The sequence below is a fragment of the Dermacentor variabilis genome, chromosome 6 (assembly GCF_050947875.1).
Source record: "Dermacentor variabilis isolate Ectoservices chromosome 6, ASM5094787v1, whole genome shotgun sequence".
Taxonomy (NCBI): domain Eukaryota; kingdom Metazoa; phylum Arthropoda; class Arachnida; order Ixodida; family Ixodidae; genus Dermacentor; species Dermacentor variabilis.
The window spans coordinates 14,230,532-14,250,864 of NC_134573.1; the positions used below are offsets into that span (position 1 = coordinate 14,230,532).

Genomic DNA, 20,333 nt, shown 5'->3' on the forward strand with positions numbered 1-20,333 from the left:
AAGGTCCCCCTTTGCGACCGCGCCAGGGCCCTGTCACGCCGCAGTTCCGTCGTCCGCCGCCGCCGCAGCCAGCACGACCACCCATCGTCCAGCGCACCTACGCGAGGAAGACGGACATTTGGCGCGCTCCTGACCACCGCCCGCTCTGCTACCACTGCGGAGAAGCGGGTCACGTCTACCGACGATGTCCATACCGGGAGATGAGACTGCGAGGTTTCGCCGTGAACGCTCCGCGCCCGCAGCAAGGTGAACGCCCCCGGGATATCGCCGACAACCTCGCCGCTACTCAGTGGAGCTCTCGACGACCGTCGCGTTCGCCATCACCAGGCCACTACCTGTCGCCGCAGCGCCGACCATACACTGGCCCAGCCCGGGACCGGTCAGCGAGCCCATATCCGGAAAACGAAAGGCAGCAACCGATGGAGGTACGGTTGCTGTTCGTCGAACTGACAAAGATCCTCCGCCGCCGACGAAGACGACGAAGAAACCATCTCGACGACCTAATGGTGACACGCCGCCGTCCCGAAGAAGTCGGGACGCGAAGACTACACCGACGAAAGACGACTTGACGATGCGACGTACCAGCTTCAGTTCAACACGACGCAGCCATGATCCGACGCCAAGACCCAACTGCAATGCAAGACAAAGAACCACCGACCTCGACGTGCCTCTAGACGGCCACGCAGTCACCGCCTTAGTCGACACAGGCGCCGATTACTCAGTCATGAGTGGACACATCGCCGTCCAGTTAAAGAAGGTTAAGACTGCATGGGAAGGCCCTCGAATTCGGACCGCTCGAGGACACCTGATTACGCCGACAGGAATGTGCACGGCAAGAATTACCATTCACGACCGCACTTACCCTGTCACCTTCGTTATCCTCCAACAGTGTTCACGAGACGTCATTCTCGGCATGGACTTCCTCAACCAACACGGTGCAGTCATCGACCTGAAGTCGAAGTCCATAATGCTGTCGGAAGATCATGCGATACCGCCGGAGAGCCCTCGTAGTCACCACGCCTTGAGTGTGCTCGAACATCAAGTGAGCATCCCGCCTCGCTCCAGCATTGTTATTTCGGTCGGCACGGAAACACTCGCTGACGTAGAAGGCGTCATCGAAGGTGACCAACGTCGACTGCTAGACCGTGAAATTTGCGTCGCAAGAGGGATCGCTCGACTGCACGGAGGAAACACGAAAGTGTTGCTGAAAACTTTCAGCCAGGAGTTCAAGCACATCAACAAGGGCACGACGATCGCATACATCGAGGAAATTCTGGAAAACAGCAGTGCGTTTGTCCTCTCGGATTCCACCGCATCTAGGCCGACGACCATGGTTCTCGAACCAGACTACGAAATTAATCCAAGTCTCCCCGTGATTAAGCAACAGCAGCTCAGAAGTCTGCTCCGACGATACAAAGGCTGCTTTTCGACGTCATCGAGGATTCGACAAACACCAGTCGCCAAGCATCGCATAATCACCGAGGAGTGCGCTCGACCTCTCCGCCAGAGCCCATACCGAGTTTCGACACGAGAACGCGAAGCTGTAAGGCACCAAGTCGACGAAATGCTGCGCGACGACATCATACAGCCGTCCAAAAGCCCGTGGGCATCTCCTGTAGTCTTGGTGAAAAAAAAGGACGGAACCCTGCGTTTCTGCGCCGATTATCGTCGTCTGAACAAGATCACGAAGAAGGACGTATACCCCCTCCCACGGATAGACGACCTAGTACGTTGATATTGGGTGATCCCAAGCTATGACAATCGTTGCCGCTGTAGATGCACACCTCGGAAGACCGAGACACGTCCTTAGGGCTTGAGCTTGTAGTCCCTGGAGTACACGCAGGTTTGTTTTGCAGGTGTTACCAAGCACAGGGAGGCTGTATCTTGCGAAACCGAGGAACAAGGCGTTATAAAGCTGCAGCATTGATCGCACCGATGTGCCCCATGACTTTCCGCCGCGAAATTTGAGGAGATGTATTATTGTCAGCAGCCTCTTCTTCAGGTACGAAACGTGCGGGCTCCATGATAGGTTGCGGTCGATAATTACCCCTAAAATAATCTCTGGTTAACCTCCCTGTCTTTCCTTTGCCTTTCTCTCTCTCTCTCTCTAGATGACGCACTGGATCGGCTCTGCAACGCTAAATACTTCTCGTCAATGCACCTCAAGTCTGGCTAGTGGCAAATAGATGTCGACGAAAGAGATCGCGAAAAGACGGCCTTCATCACCCCAGACGGCCTCTACGAGTTCAAGGTTATGCCATTCGGTCTGTGCTCGGCGCCTGCAATGTTCCAGCATGTGATGGACACGGTTTTAGCAGGATTGAAGTGGCAGACCTGTCTCGTTTACTTGGATGACGTCGTCGTCTTCGCCGGAAATTTCGACAATCACCTGAGGCGGCTTGCGACAGTACTAGAGGCCATCAAGTCATCAGGGCTCACTCTGAAGGCGGAAAAGTGCCTCGCTTACGATAAGCTTTTGTTTCTAGGCCGCGTCATCAGCAAATCAGGAGTACGCCGCGACCCGCAGAAGACAGCTGCCATCGCAAAGTTCCCGCAGCCAACCGACAAGAAGGCAGTGCGCAGATTCCTTGGCATGTGTGCCTACTATAGGCGCTTTGTCAAGAACTTTTCACGCATCGTGGAGCCGCTAACACATCTAACCAAATGTGATGTCGAGTTCAAGTGGGAAACGCCGCAGGCCAAGGCATTTCAAGAACTCAAACGACGCATGCAGTCGCCGCCGGTACTTGCACACTTCGACGAGGACGCCGATACCGAAATCCACACTGACGCCAGTAGCCTAGGCCTCGGTGCCGTCCTAGTTCAGAGGAAAGAAGGACTTGAACGGGTGATATCGTATGCTAGCCGGTCGCTGTCAAAAGCGGAAAGCAATTATTCTACGACTGAAAAGGAATGCCTCGCCATCATTTGGGCTACAGCTAAATTCCGCCCTTACCTCTATGGCAGGCCATTCAAAGTCGTCAGCGACCACCACGCGTTGTGTTGGCTAGCTAACTTAAAGGACCCTTCAGGACGGCTGACACGGTGGAGCCTCAGACTACAAGAATATGACGTCACGGTAATATACAAGTCCGGAAGAAAACACTCCGACGCCGACTGCTTATCACGCGCCCCCATCAATCCCCCGCCGCAAGACGACGAGGACGACGAGGACGACGACGCCTTCCTTGGGATAATAAGCGCGGAAGACTTCACTAAACAGCAACGATCAGACCCGGAGCTAAAAGGCCTCGTCGAGTATTTGGAAGGGAACACCGACGTTGTCCCTAGGGCATTTAAGCGCGGGTTTTCTTCGTTCACGCTACAAAACAACCTGCTCGTGAAGAAAAACTTCTCACCAGTCCGCGCCAGCTACCTTCTTGTTGTACCCTCAGCGCTGCGTCCAGAAATACTGCACGCCCTACATGACGATCCAACCGCTGGGCACCTGGGGTTCTCCCGGACGCTGTCGAGAATACAGGAAAGGTATTACTGGCCGCGTCTGACCGCCGACGTCTCCCGTTACGTCAAGACATGCCGAGACTGTCAACGACGCAAGACACCACCGACAAGGCCAGCAGGATTACTACAGCCGATCGAACCTCCTCGCCGACCATTCCAGCAGATTGGGATGGATTTGTTGGGGCCGTTTCCGATGTCAACATCCGGGAATAAGTGGATCGTCGTGGCGACGGACTATCTCACCCGCTTTGCTGAAACTAAAGCTCTACCAAAAGGCAGCGCAGCCGAAGTGGCGAAATTTTTCGTCGAGAACATCCTGCTGCGACATGGTGCTCCAGAAGTCCTCATCACCGACAGAGGAACGGCTTTTACAGCAGAGCTCACCCAGGCCATTCTGCAGTATAGCCAGACAAGCCACAGGAGGACAACTGCCTACATCCGCAGACGAATGGTCTCACGGAGCGCCTGAACAAGACCCTCGCCGACATGCTAGCAATGTACGTCGACGTCGAGCACAAGACGTGGGACGCGGTCCTGCCGTATGTAACCTTCGCTTACAACACGGCAGTGCAAGAAACAACACAGATCCTGCCGATTAAGCTGGTTTACGGCAGGATCCCGACAACGACGCTCGACGCCATGCTGCCCCACGTCACTGACGAAGAGAATGTTGACGTCGCTAGCTATCTGCAGCGCGCCGAAGAAGCCCGACAACTCGCCCGCCTACGGATGAAGAACCAACAGAGGACCGACAGCCGACACTATAACCTCCGACGACGCTTCGTCGAGTACCAGCCCGGCGGCCGTGTTTGGGTTTGGACACCGATACGCCGACGAGGTCTGAGTGAGAAACTATTGCGCCGCTATTTCGGACCCTACAAGGTCATTCGACATATTCGTGCACTGGACTATGAGGTCGTGCCAGACGGAATTTCGCATTCACAGCGGCGCCGCGCACGATCTGAAGTGGTCCACGTGGTGCGTCTGAAACCCTTTTACGGACGCTGACGAACTTCCTTATTTTATTGTTTTCTTTGTTACGGGTGTTTTTCTTTATTACTTTCGTTTGTATGCAGCATCGGGTCGATGCTCTTTAAGAGGGGGGTATTGACACGTGTGCTTATCTTTATCGGGCGACCACGTTTCGCCGCTTAACAACTGTAATCGCACAGCGACGGACGCGCCTGCATGTATCCGACGTTTCTGGAAAGTTATCGATGCTTCTACCCGGCTGTCTGTTGTCGCCGAACCTTGTGGTATCTGATTTCATCGCGTAACGCCAATGGTGTAGAACTTTGTGGAAGGCACGCGGGTCCAAACGATTAGTCTGGAACATTCGACGACTGCTCTATAAAAGCTGACGCGCTTGACCCGCTGATCAGATTTCCGACGATCGCCGACTCTGTTCGCCGCTTTCGTTGTGCTATAAGTGTAGCCTGTTTTGTGGGCACAGGTTCGCCCAATAAAATCTAGTTTTGCCTTTCACAGTATTGCTACTGTGTTCTTAACGTCACCACCGCGTGACAATATGGACATTTTGGGACCGTTGCCCGCTTGTCAGGGGCAAAGCTCTTTGCTAACATGCATCGATCGCTTCATGCGGTGGCCGGAGGTGCTGCCTATTCCAGACATGACTGCTGATACTGTTGCCCATGCTTTTATCTACCACTGGGTAGCCCGGATCGGAGTACAGTCAAAATGTATTACAGATTGCGGAACCCTATTTGAATCTGTCCTATTCACGAACATAACACGGCTCCTGGGAACCTCCCGCTTCAGAACGGCCTAGGATCCCATCAGCAGTGGTATTGTGGAAAGGTTCCATTGGCAGCTGGAGACTGGCCTGATGAAAACTGTGAACCACAGTTGGGGGGGGGCATTGCCTTTTGGTCTGTTGAGAATTAGGACGGTTCTGAAAGCAGATATGGGGTGCTGCTTAGTGGAACTGGTATACGGAACAGCACTTTGCCTTCCAGGTGAGTTTTTTGCTGACAGTAAAGGTGCAAATGTCCAGGCAAACACCGACTACGTCCTGCGACTATGGAACATCATGAGCAAGCTACGCGCTGTCCCTCCGCGTCCGCCTGCAGCATGGCTTGTTCACAGGCACTGTGATCTCTCTTCTTGCTCACAAGTGTTTGTGTGGCACGTAGCCGTACAGTGTCCACTCTGGCCCCTGTATGATGGGCCGTTCAAGGTGGTGAAACGCTGTGAAATGTGGAGACAAGAACATTATGATCGACAGAGGTGGCCGTCACGATGTGCTTTCGCTGGACCGTGCAAAACCAGCACATGTGGACTGCGACAGCGAAGTGCCTGCATCACCTCGAGCTCCATCACCACAAGGACCCCCAGCAGACCACATAGGACAGGGCCAACACGTAAAAAGGTTCATGCAGAGTGGACGGTGTACAAGGCCTCCGTTGCACATGAACTTATGAACCACAGCGTGTTGTATGAGTGCACCCATTGTTCGTGCACTCACTAAGGGGTGGGGGGGAAAGGGGGAGCACTGTGTCAATGCAAGACGGTTCCTTGGGTGTAGTGCCAAGGGCGCATGTGCACAGAACAATTCGACTCATGTTCGCGAGGATCGCAGCTAATGAAAGTTCAGTTGTTGTTTGGGATGCGTGATGCTCACTAATATCTCGGAACGGGGCAGGACAAGCGTTGTAGTTTCTAAAGTTTGCTATTTCTTCTTTTTTTGCTGCCAGGTGATTTTTCGAATGAAGTCATTTGGGTAGCCATTCCTTCCGAGTTCAGTGAGTCCATTCGCAAAGCGTGGAAGTTGCGTCTGCGTACGTCCCAGATCGGGATGTCTGGAACTAATGATAGTCCTGTTTTTTTCAACGAACATCTTACTATGACCAATAAGAAGCTGTTTAGCAAAGCACTTGTTCTAAGAAAGGAAACAAACGGCCATTCCTTTGGACTGAGAATTGTCATATCAAGGCCCGTAAGTCTCACGACAGTTGGGTCTTTTGGATAAATGCGGAGTTCGATCTTCATGTATTCACCTGACACTGATTTCTGCAGTTCATCTTCCTATTTTATAATATTGTTTTATTTCATCATGGCAGTGGAAACAAAATCATTGCTCTCTAATTTTGCCTGTTCGTGACATCACATCAATGCACATTGTTTGTGCAAAAACTATGGCATCATTGCTGCCTTCTCTGAGTTGCTCTGTCATTCCTTTTCATTTCTGTCTGTTACTGAAACATGGTTAGGCTCTTGTGATGGCAATCTCTATGGTTCCGCTCGTACAATTCAGAATATTGTCACCGTGATTCTGATCCCTATGGCGGCTTGGCTATATTTATATCATCTGAAGTTGTGTACAAGCGTAGGTTTGACTTGTCTTTAAATGTTTTGAACTGTGAATCTGTGTGGATTGAGGCTGTTTCCCCTTCCTGCAATCTGAATGATTTGATCATTGCGTGCATTTGTCATTCTCCATCTTCATCTATCCTTGATTTTTCTCATAATTATGTCGCAGTACTCAATACAATCTCTGCTAAAAACAAGAAAGTTGTACTGATTGGTGACATCAGTATTAATTTATTCGACACATGTAACAATAGCACAGTACCATATAGTTACTGCTTTCTTGGTTTCGGACTTGAGTCACTAATTTCATCCCCTACACGATTTTCACCCAATGGAACTGATACTCTTCTTGATCACCGCTTTAAGCAATATGACACCAATTCCACGTGCAGGAGTCATTCATGTGCTTATCACTGATCTTCCCGTACTTATAACTTTCTCCGCAAGAATACCTCGCTACATGCCATATTACTTCTAGCTTAAAGCAGAACAACTTTAACAATACAATTTATCGCACTGGCTGGACTTCCATTGGCAACTTGCATCATCCTGAAAGAGCACTAGAGAATTTCTGCTCCTTGCTTCTTAAAGCAGTGTATGCAAACACTAAAACTGTCAAATGGAAGACGATATTTAAATTTCCCCATAATCCCTCGTTAACAAAAGGTTTGTTAACTAGCATGCGAAAGAAAGCTAGTCTTTATAGGAAAACTAAAAAAATAACAGCCATTCAGTGTGGGTCTTAAACTTAGGTATAAAAATGTAGTAATTGGTTGAATAACATAACAGAATCAAAACGACGTTATTATGAAAAAGAACTTTGTAAGACAAACAATAACCCCAAGAAAGAATGGAAACTTTTCAATTACTTTTTGAATAGACCACAGGGTAGTAGAATATAATTGATAAGATCAGTCATAAACAACAAGTCTACACTGAGGCGTCTGGCATTGCCAACTCATTTAGTGATTACTTCTATGAGATATACAATAATAGGCTTGTAGCTTCATCGTATCCTTTTAAACATTGTAACCATCTCTTTCTTGTCGACCATGATGAAGTGTGTTCTACAATCATAAATCTAAAAAACTCTATAATGTTTTTCTTATAATTTCTGTAATATAGATAATATTTCTGCTTATCACTTAAAGCTTGCTGCTTCATATATTGCAGAATTATTAAGCTATATAATTAATCTCATTTTTAAATGTAATACCCTTCTGAGCTCACTTAAGAAGGCCAAATTAATCCCAGTGCATAAAAAATATGATATTATAGAGGTCCTGAACTATCGCCCTATCTCTGTTTTGTCTTCAATTAGCAAAATTATTGAAAAAATATTTTTGAAACATAATAACAAGCTCCTTGACAAATTTAAGTTGCTAAAGCCTTGTCAATACGGTTTCCGTGCAGGTAGTTAGTTCAACCAATTTGGCTTTACTATCACTAACCGGTATCTTAAAGTCTTCCATTGACAATGGCAATTTTGTCGGTTCTGTATTTCTTGATTTTTACTAAAGCCTTTCACACCGTTAACCATGATATTTTATTTTCTAAACTATAATCATTGGTATAACTGGTCCACCTTTAACTGTTAAAAATACTTGATCACGAACAATCAGGCTACATAGGATGCATTTATTCAAATGTTGAGGTCATTAATCAAGGAGTACTGCAAGACCCAATACTTGGGCCTTTATTGTTTTGTATCTACAATAATGGTTTACCTGAATGCATTAATCTTCCTAAAGTTGTCTTTTACGCAAATGATACAACCATTTTCATGTCACATAAATCGTTAACAACGCTAACCACTAAGCTGAACAACAAATTGACCAAAGAATTGTGTTCTTTAAACAACCTAATTTTAAACCTACTTAAAACTCGGTTCATCATTTTTAAAACGCCTCAAAACGTTCTGCCTTATCTACCGCAAGTATCCACAGGCCATCATTTAATCCGAGTGGTTGATTGTGTAACTTTCCTTGGCATAAAATTAGATCGCAACTTGAAGTTTAATCATCATACTGCTTATGTTAAACAAAAAACTGCTTTTTGTATAAGAGCTCGCATTAAATCTCGTCCATCTTTTTCTGTTCACGTTCACACTTTATTGGCTTTAAAGTTTGCCTTCATACATAGCCATATTACATATGGCATTACTTCGTGGGGAAATACATTTGAGCTGTCATCTTTCGTCCATAGAGCACATTCAGAACCACGCCATTCGCATTATTACCAACAGTTCTTTTTACTCTAATGCTTGTCCCTTTCTTCAGGCTTACTTCATTCTTCCTATATCTGGCTTGTTTAAATGTTATTTACTTATAACTCTCTTTAAATTGCATAACAAACAGCTCGCGTGTCAATTAATAGACTCTAGATTGCTCACAAATAACAATAGCACAAAGTTTATCTATAATTACAACTTTCTATTACCTAAATGCAACACGAACTATGGCAAAATGACTTCCTCCTTCTCGGCGAGTAAATCGGGAAATGATTTACCCCATGCCCTTAAATCATCTTTCCTTGCATTCAAATATAAATTGAAAAATTTTATTTTGTATAACTAGTTGCTCTGGTTAATTTATTTTGCATCTAAAGTGTGTACTTGTTAAATAAGTTTATACAATTTAGATTAATAATGCACGAAATTTTTTGTTTACATGTGTGACTGCTTGTATAGAAATCAAATGTGTTCCTTTCCACTACTTCATTCACTTTTTATTTACTTGTAGATTGCATAATTTTACACTGCTGTATTAATTAATCATTTCGTATCAATCTTGTTAACCATGTGTCCCAATGCAGGCGTCTGACTTTGGGACCCTTGACTGCATACTACTGACAACCAACTATGTATCTTGAATGAACAGCATGTAGTAGCTTCTACGGGGCGGCCCAACGGCCGGGGCGCGAGGCGCCGCAATGAAGCGCCGGGCTGCTCGAATCGGGGACCAGACAAAGAATTACTTTATTCCAGCGAGGGGAAACGTAGTAGGCGTACTTACAGTGTTTGGCGCTAAGTGGTGCCCTGACATAACTGATTAGAAACCGAAACTGGAAGCCGACAAAGGATATTACATCACCTCTCCCTTGAGAGAAAAAATTCGCCACTCGCTCTCCTCGCAACAAAGTAAGTCATGAGTTACAGAAGAACACAGAAGCTTCACACAATGAAGATTTTCCAATGTAAGTTTTGGACATGTTATCATTTATCATTATATAATGAATAGGATTTTCTACTAGTATGAGTAATGGACATGTATCATTTAGTTGGCATTGGCCAAATAGAAAATAATCGAAGTGGAAATGCTGCTCACTGCATGTCATGTTATTGACTTGAACTTAGTTGACTAAAGAGCACATGTTAGCACTGTAAGACGTGTTTCGTGATGACATCTTTATACAATAGAACATTCAGGTATGTGTACCTATCACAGGCCTCTTTTTCTGAGCGGACATCTTTGGCTTTCCCATTTTAAGAGACATACCAACATGGAGACTTAAAATGAACACGATTGCATTACAGTTCTGAAGAGTACTCATCTTGGGAAGACAAGGACGAGATGCACAATTGCACATACAGATCACACATGATAAAGTTCATTGAATACAAGCAAATGCAAACATCCGTGTGCCCCCTTGGACAACACTGATGGGTGGCTCATTCGCTCTGAGCCTGACTCGGAGACAGCTCTGTGGCTGTTGTGAGTCGAAGATTGTGTGCGTATAAAGTACTTTACACTCCAAGAATGTTGGGACAGTCCTCCCTCCCCCCGTAAGGATGCTAGGTACCTAAGTAATGTTCAAAAACATTTTGGCATGAAAATTCGTATGATGGTCAGTACCATAGTGATGATGTGCGTACTGCATGTTTACGCTACAAGAAATGTAAGGTATCCCCTATACCAATAGTAACTGGAAGAAAAGGTGGGAAACCATCAAGAAATGGGTAGACACTGGAATGACGCCTTCCAGTTAAGGTTTCAAGAAAATCCTGTTGCGCAGGGCAATTCACAAATTTGGATGCATTCCAACGTTTGCCATTTTCAAGCTCGAAAGTATTGGACCTACCCTATGGTAAAAGTTAAATGGACCTGAGTATTTAAGACTGGATGTTCTCAAGTTACGTACTCAGACAAGATCTCCTGGCCGAAATTGATGCCATTTTGTTGCGTGACGACGGTCCACGTACGTCTTAACATTTTTGGCGGAAGAGTCGCATTCGCATGCAACCACTTCCTTAATAGTCTGGAAGCTGTATTCAGTATCCTCATCCCAGACAAACGGTTGTCCTTGCTTTAGCAGTTTCGTAAGCGGTTCTACCAATTCAGCGTACTGCGGGATCAGTTTAGCGTAGTTTAGACCAAGAAATGAATGCAGCGACTTCTTGTCAGTTGGCTGCAGTGCATCAACAATTGACAGAACTTTGTTTTCCAGCGGCGAAATGCCGTTTGCACTGAACCTATGTCCAAGAAAAGTGAACTCTGGCACACTGTATACACACTTTGCATTTAACTCCATGCCAGCAGCTGAGCTTATGGAAGGTGCGGTTTACAGATTTTATCGTGCTCAGCTTGTGTGCGGCCCCAAATCAAAACATCACTTAGGCAGCACAAGGTACCTGGACAGTCTTTTAAAACAGATGACATTATCTGCTGAACACCGGAAGGCGCAGATGCCAATGTGAAACTGAATGAATACTCACTGTTGCTTGCGTTGTATGATTTCGCCACTTTCGATTTTTATTTGTGTGGCACCCTTAGCACCCATTCTCTGTAGTACCTTGTGATGCCAGGAAGTACAGCCAACAAATAAACAATAAACAACAATGTTAAACAATTTTTTTCATCTCTGTGACTATGTTTTGTATTTGTGTTTTTGAGTGCATATTGTTTCCCTTTAAAAGCATGTTAGTTAAATGATTACAAAGTTGTAAATGACTTATGTATGTTCCTTGCCGTGTGTTCTTGTACCTGCTACCTTCTTTTCTCTGGACCCCCCTGTAATGCTTGTAAACTCTGTGAGTAATGTGATAAAGAAATCAATTGCTCTTGGCCCATTGTTCAATTGTTTGTATCCACACTGCCTGCTGGAACTGTTCCGCTGTTTTCACTACTAGCTGCTTCATTGCTGACACCCCACGTGGTCTGAAGATTTTGCAAGTGTACCGGTGTAAAAATTGACATTTGGTTATTTGTTTATTTACACATACCACAGCCCATTGTGAGGCTGTAGTGCGGGTGGGAGAGTACAAAAAATGCATTAATTTAGGACTGAAAGCAAACCTTAGAAAGAAGAAAAACACATGATCTCTTTAGAAGTGCCAGCAAAAAATTAAAATATGCGTTCAGAAAACGAAATTTTTTGTTACACATCTTGACTGCAAATTTTTTGCATGTTTGAAATATATGTGATATGGTGTAGTAATTCTCCTGTGCTTTAAGATGCACATATTTAGGTGCTGGTGGAAGGTTCTGTTCATCTTTGTTCATTGCCATGTCATATCGGAACTATCATAGTCGGCGACAGCAGAGTCACAGGATGTATCTTTAATACAGACAACACTGTCAATGAAAGCCACGCTTTGATTTTGGGTGCGGCAACCACTGTTTTTAAGATCCCTACTGGATGAAACTAGACGAACGGAGTCTGTAAAACTCCTGGCGGCAAAAGAGAGAGTGGAACGTCAGAGTGGAACGCTCGACCCTTTATTGGCACTTGAGAAGAGCGCCCAGCCATGTGGACGAGACAGACTTGCCCTCGGCCATAATTGCAAGAAAATTTATAACTGAGTAAGACTTGTTCACTACACTTAGTGTTAAACGGCTATTGTAACTGTGCATACAAGGCAAAATGCAAACAAGCCAGTCAGCAGTGAGCAAAGAAAACAAATGAACAAATAAATAAAAGCGGAAATAAAGGCAAACTATTGGGAAGGTGCAGAAACTAAGAAAGAGAAGCGACACCAGTGATGATTTAATGGCAGAAATTTAATCTACACACATAAAACAGGTAAACAATTTGTTGAGCATCAACAAATGTTTACCGTGTTTTAATTGTACAAGGAAACAAATAATGTTTAACTGCAGGTCTTCTTGTAGCAAGGCTTCAAGTTAAGGTCATGGTGACTCTGTGGAGAAGAAAACCTAGTAAAGCTCAAATGATTATTTGATGCCCAAAACAAAAAAGTAGTGATCACAGGCTGAAATTTTGAAAATTTTTTTGACATAGATTGATACTAGAAATATATTTTCCAGATGGCAACAAAGGCGAGAAGTCGCAATTGAACCATCGGTAATAATAGTCTTTTGGATGACTTCTGATTTCTTAGTATCAGCTAGCATGTGCAGATTGCACACAACTGTGCCATATAGTAGAAGACATATCAGCAGTTCATACATGAGCAGTTTAACATCATCTAGAGACAATTCAATTGTTCACTGCAAATGTCCAAATTTATAAAATGCTTTAGCACAAGCAAAATCGCCATAGTTGGACCGGGCCAAATTGTGGGATGATGCCTGTATAGTTGAATTGAAAAACCCTTTGTGGAGCGAATTCTTTGCCTGGATGAAGGACATGAGTGTTTACTCAGCTGCTGCGTGACTGCAGGTGTGCAGGTGGCAGTGACAGCAGGGGCGGTGTTTGCTACAATGGCAGCTCGTCAGTGCTGCTACCTCCTTTGTGAGCTGCGTCGGCTGCCGATGAGATCCATGGGAAGTGCCCTGAAGGCAGCTGCTGAATGTTGCCAACTGCCATGGTCTACATGGCTTGTGTTCATCACCTGCTTTGTCCTGTCCTTTTTGGTGAGCCTTGTCACGTATGCTGCTGCTAGGCAGGGCTGTTTAAAGGTGCTTTGAGATTGTATTATGATACAGATACAAGATACTCGGGAGATAAGCTACAAGATACTCGCAGGTTGATTGCACCCGATACAATACTTACCATTTGTATATTGAGATACTTCAATACTCAATTTTTCACTATAGCTACATTGTAGGGGGTCATTGTAATTTTACATTAGCTGCTTCACAAATTTCTTTACTCATTTAAGCAGACATCATTATTTTTTAATTAACTATTAATAATACGTAAAATTTTATCACATTTAAAGTGCTGGTGGCAAAAGATTGACTATCACATTGAACAAGCAAATACAATAAAATTTCGGTTGGGGCTAGTTGGCACATGGTATATTGAAGGTAACAAATTCAGCTCAAGAACCAGGACAACCTACAAAAAGGAGACGAGACAAGCACTGGCGCTGACTAACAACTGATTTATTCTTCTTGTGACATCGCATATAAGTACCCTTCACCACTCCGACCACGCATGCGTGCGCAGCAAAAGACGCAGAAATTCGTCACACTAAAGCCAGTTACCGAAGACGTGTGCGCAGGAAATTATGTTCGGCTGAGTACAGAGACAAGGAGGTATGGCTGGTACAGTCATCTGCTTTTTCCTCTACGTGGAAAGCCTCCAAGGCTAGCCATGCATGTTCATCTGTGTTTCTGCCGAGAATTAACCTCTCATCAAATCGTGGCATACAACTGCAGCAAGAATTAAGATGGGCAACAAGGTGTGCTCTTTTGGCTGCATTATTTTTTACTCTTTGCTCATGCTCATGTTGCTTGTCCCTGCACTCAGCCGAATATAATTTCCTGCTCACACGTCTTTCGTAGCTGGCTTTAGTGTGACATGAATTTCTGCTTCTTTTGTTGCGAACGCATGAGTGGTGAAGGGTACTTACATCCTTTGTTGTAAGAAGAATAAATTAGTTGTTAGTCAGCGCCAGTGCTTGTCTCTTCTTTGTGGGTTGTCCTGAGTTTTGCACTGAATTTTTCACCTTCAAAAAATAAATTGTAAGCTACCACATATATCAGACTGCTGATCAATCAGAAGTTTAATTGTGCCTCACTACAACCAGTGCCATGGCCAGAGTGGTCATGGGGAAAACTAGCAATGATATCAGTGCGGTTTAGGTGAGCATCTTTATGGTCCGCTCCAATCTGAGTTGCCCCACTAAGCCACAATGGCACACAGAGCGCGCTGTCACGTGGTATTTTTTAAACTCTGCGGGCTTTCGTTTTTCCCGAATAAAAACGGCCACGCTAGTCTATCTTGTTGGAAGTGCATGGGTTGGGCAATATTTGTGGCGCTCCACAACTTTCTTATTAACACCTGAACGTCTCAGGCTATATTTAAAAAGGTAATTAATTTATCTGGGCTAATTACTCAAAAAAGACGAGCAAGAAAATGGTACTGTAAGTTAAGATAAACGCTAACAACATCCATGCGATTTCTGTTCTGAAGAATGCATACGTTTTTTTCAAAATCTTGGTCTGAGTTAGCTGGGACACTTTGTATAACTTACTTATCCATGAAATATCTAGATGTGCGCTTGAATTGTGTTACCGGTCTATATTATTGAGTGGGAAATAAAGCGTTGACTTGGGGAACGCCATATGATAGCCAGCGAGCTTGCGTGCTGCATCCAATCCAATGCTTTCTGACACCAGCATGCTACACAACACGCACATTTCGCAGCACATCCTCCCATGCTGCGGGATTTCAAATGCACTTACATCATCATCATCATCAGCCTGGTTACGCCCACTGCAGGGCAAAGGCCTCTCCCATACTTCTCCAACTACCCCGGTCATGTACTAATTGTGGCCATGCTGTCCCTGCAAACTTCTTAATCTCATCCGCCCACCTAACTTTCTGCCGCCCTCTGCTACGCTTCCCTTCCCTTGGAATCCATTCCGTAACTCTTAATGACCATCGGTTATCTTCCCTCCTCTTTACGTGTCCTGCCCATGCCCCATGTCTTTTTTTTTTATTTCAGCTAAGATGTCAGTAACTCGCGTTTGTTCCCTCACCCAATCTGCTCTTTTCTTATGCCTTAACGTTACACCTATCATTCTTCTTTCCATAGCTCGTTGCGTCGTCCTCAATTTAAGTAGAACACTTTTCGTAAGCCTCCAGGTTTCTGCCTCGTATGTGAGTACTGGTAAGACACAGCTGTTATAAACTTTTCTCTTGAGGGATAATGGCTACCTGCTGTTCATGATCTGAGAATGCCTGCCAAACGCACCCCAGCCCATTCTTATTCTTCTGATTATTTCAATCTCATGATCCGGATCCGCAGTCACGACCTGTCCTAAGTAGACATATTCCCCTACCACTTCCAGTGCCTCACTACCTATCGTAAACTGCTGTTTTTTTCCGAGACTGTTAAACATTAGTTTTCTGCAGATTAATTATTAGACCCACCCTTTGCTTTGCCTCTCCAGGTCAGTGAGCATGCATTGCAGTTGGTTCCCTGAGTTACTAAGCAAGGCAATATCATCAGCGAATCGCAAGTTATTAAGGTATTCTCCATTAACTCTAGTCCCCAATTCTTCTCAATCCAGGCTTCAAAATACCTCTTGTAAACACGCTGTCAATAAGATTAGAGAGATCGTATCTCCCTGCCTGGCGCCTTTCTTTATTGGGATTTTGTTGCTTTCTTTATGGAGGACTACGGTGGCTGTGGAGCCGTGATAGATATCTTTCAGTATTTTTACATTTTACATACGGCTCGTCTACACTCTGATTCCGCAATGCCTCCAAGACTGCTGAGGTTTCGACTGAATCAAACGCTTTTTCGTAATGAATGAAAGCTGTATATAAAGGTTGGTTATATTCCGCACATTTTTCTATCACCTGATTCATAGTGTGAATATGGTCTATTGTTGAGTAGCCTTTATGGAATCCTGCCTGGTCCTTTGGTTGACGGAAGTCTAAGGTGTTCCTGATTCTATTTGCAATTATCTTAGCAAATACTTTGTAGGCAACGGACAGTAAGCTGATCGGTCTATAATTTTTCAAGTCTTTGGCGTCGCCTTTTTTATATATTAGGATTATGTTAGCGTTTTTCCAAGATTCCGGTACGCTCGAAGTCATGACGCATTGCGTATACAGGGTGGCCAGTTTTCCTAGAACAATCTGCCCACCATCCTTCAACAAATCTGCTGTTACCTTATCCTCCCCAGCTGCCTCCCCCTTTGCATAGCTCCCAAGGCTTTCTCTACTTCTTCCGGCGTTACCTGTGGGATTTCGAATTCCTCTAGACTATTCTCTCTACCATTATCGTCGTGGGTGCCTTTTGTACTGTATAAATCTCTATAGAACTCCTCAGCCACTTGAGCTATCTCATCCATATTAGTGATGATATTGCCGGCTTTGTCTCTTAACGCATACATCTGATTCTTGCCAATTCCTAGCTTCTTCTACACTGCTTTTAGGCTGCCTCCGTTCCTGAGAGCATGTTCAATTCTATCCACATTATACTTCCTTATGTCAGCTCTCTTACGCTTGTTGATTAATTTCAAAAGTTCTGCCAGTTCTATTCTAGCTGTGGGGTTAGAGGCTGTCATACATTGACGTTTCTTGATCACATCTTTCGTCTCCTGCGATAGCTTACTGGTATCCTGTCTAACGGAGTTACCACCGACTTCTATTGCACACTCCTTAATGATGCCCACAAGATTGTCGTTCATTGCTTCAACCCTAAGGTCCTCTTCCTGAGTTAAAGCCGAAGACCTGTTCTGCAGCTTGATCTGGAATTCTGAGTTAGCTGGGACACCTTGTATAACTTCACTTGCACTTGCAACTTTCGGCAAATATATCATCATCATCATCATCATGATCATGAGCCTATTTTATGTTCACTGCAGGACGAAGGCCTCTCCCTGCGATCTTCAATTACCTTTGTCCTGCGCCAACCGATTCCAACTAGCACCCGCAAATTTCCTAATTTCATCGCACCACCTCGTCTCCTGCCGTCCTCTACTGCGCTTCCCTTCTCTTGGTGCTCATTCTGTCACCATAATGGTCCAGCAGTTATCTAATCTGCACATTACATCACCTGTCCAGTGCCATTTTTTTTCTCTTGACATCTATTAGAATATCGTCTATACCCATTTGCTCTCTGATGCACTCTCTTTCTGTCTCTTAAGGTTATGCCTAGCATTCTTCATTCCATCGTTCTTTGCAGGGTGCTTAACTTGTTCTCCATCTTCTGTGTTAGTCTCCAAGTCTCTGCCCCATATGTCAGCACCGGTAAAATGCACTGATTGTATACTTTCCTTGTTTCCTCGATGAAATCGCTTTCGTGGCTTGCGCTGTGCAGACGAACATAAATGCATGGTCGAGAACATCTCCCTCGAGGCAGCCGTCCCAGGAAGAGAGTGGACGGCAAGCGAGGTGCCTCGATGCGTGCGTGAAGCAGCATTGACCACCCTGGCTAGTGAGGGACGGCCGCAACGCTGTGCTCTGCTCAGGCTGCTGAGCGGAGCACAAAATAAAACATTCTATTGTGGGGCCTCTGGCTGGTCTGCCTGTGGTTTGCAGATTCAATGACAACGTTTGATTACCACTTTAGCTTGGCCGAGGTGAGTTTCGCATATTATATTGTAACTTTCCTCCACCCTATCTTTTAACCTGCACCTTTTTCATGGCCACGGGCACTTCAGGTGTCACCTAGAGCAGGGAGACAGTTATGATGCCTACAGCCCCTCATTTCCTACCTCCTTTTTCTTTTAGTGTGAAAGCACTATGGGGGGGGGGGGGGAGCCTACCAACCTGGATTTTACCTCCGTCTGTATTAAGCCTCTTCATACAGCCCTGCGCGTTCATGTCAAACTCACGATGAGGCTGTGCCCAAAAAACGGCTGGCTCTGCCTCCATTCTCCTCACACGGCGTGCACCGCCACAGTGGGATGTCTTGGGAATGTATCGTGCTCTCCATAAACATTGCACGCATGCCGCACCGCTCAGTCACTCCTCCCTTACACCTTGTCTTGTGCGCAGCAACGGCTGCATGCGTATTTGTGCAAAAAAGTTTAACAATGACATCTCGACTGCAAAGCGTCAAGATGTCGGGGCAATTGGTCAAACAACGACCTAGCAATGCCTTACTTGATGCAAGAAAATGCCCGATTTGGTCTAAGAAAATGTGCTTTCACACAATATTCCATCGCACATCGGGCCATACATCCGAAACTCATGAAGGTGTTTTGAAGTTTAATGAGAGTAGCATTCCGGGCAAGTTGGTAATCCATTGCTTAAATGATATTGCGTGACAAAAAAAAAAAAAAACGACACGGACGTGCGCTTGGTGTGTCGTCTTCTTTCATGTCCGTGTCGTTTTTTTTTTTTTTTGTCGCGCAATATCATTTAAGCAAGTTTTGAAACTGCTCTGGTTGCATAGTGGTTATGTTGTTGGCTGCTAAGCACGAGGTCGCGGGATCGAATCCCGACTACGGCGGCCACATTTCGATTGGGGCAAATTGCAAAAACACCTGTGTACTTAGGTTTAGGTGCACGTTAAAGAACCCCAGGGGGTCCGAATTTCCGGGGTCCCCCACTACAGCGTACCTCATAGTGCTTTTGGCATGTAAAACCCGATAATTAAAATTTTTATCAAGTTTGAACGTGCTTCAAATGCCCACGATGTGGCAGCAGTTCACAAAGCTGCCGAGGCTGCCAGACCTGTGCGAGGTGGGGTCACCACGATCAGCCCTCGGACAACTGCAATGGCACACAACATTGCGCTAACTACGATGGCGACCATGTAGCTTACTCCCAGTCTTGTACCACATTGGAAAGAGAAAAAAATCATAACTGTTACGTAAATTGAATTATTGAAGGGTAGTGCAGATTGAGTGGCATATACCTAGTGCTTGAAGTCATCATCAAAGAGGTCCATTGAAGAGTGGCACATAGGTACACAGTGCCACATACCCAGTGCTATATCCTCAGTGGCCCATGTCAGCGTCAAAGAGGTTCATTGAAGACTAGCATATAGTTGTGCGATGGTTGGTTTAGAACCCTGCTCCCCCAGAGCAGCAGCCTGATTTGTTACCCATTCGACCATGGACAACCCAGTGAGCCATGTTGGCAGGACAATAATTAGACATACAGAGATAAGCAGATAGATAGTGTGCTTCCGATTGTCGTAAAAATGCCAATTGCATTAAAAATGTGACAGGACTGCTTTCATTATACCAGTAGGTGTGTGAAATTGACATCGGTGAGCGTAAAGTGTCCCTGGAGTTGCTCTTGTACAAAGCAGCCTATTATCCTTGCAGATTGTTCGTGAACATCCGAATGAGCTGTGGTGCACCTTCACAAGGCTGGGTCACGTGCATTTACTTGTGGCTTTTGTCACCATGCTTTGCGTCTGGGTGAGTGCACATGCTGCTTTGGATTAAAGGTGGAGGAATATTCATAATCAAATAATTGCTTCTCACTTTTTTTTACCTTTTCAATACCCCGATGGCCCGGCTGAGCATTACGAAAGAGTGGGAAAGTTTTCCACTCAATGGTAAATTGACAGATTAGCTTTTACATCGAAGAGGTTTATAGCTAGGATCTGGAAAATGTGTCCGAGATGTTGACAAAAACAAATAATCATGTGGGCCTATCCTAGTGATAGTGAAAAAATGGTCCGAGCTCAATGGCGCATACGCCTTTGGGCTTGGGGA

The 20,333-nt window shown here is 45.2% G+C and overlaps 1 protein-coding gene across 3 annotated transcripts in view; it reads left to right on the forward strand.

Moving 5' to 3' along the window:
• Positions 1 to 20,333, forward strand: part of Sting (transmembrane protein sting) — a 399,550-nt gene that overhangs the window by 167,486 nt on the left and 211,731 nt on the right. For all 3 annotated transcript variants that reach the window (XM_075694787.1, XM_075694789.1, XM_075694790.1), the window contains exons 3-4: positions 13,414 to 13,607; positions 19,938 to 20,033. In XM_075694787.1, coding sequence (XP_075550902.1) covers positions 13,414 to 13,607; positions 19,938 to 20,033 — 290 coding nt within the window. The remainder of the gene's footprint in view (positions 1 to 13,413; positions 13,608 to 19,937; positions 20,034 to 20,333) is intronic.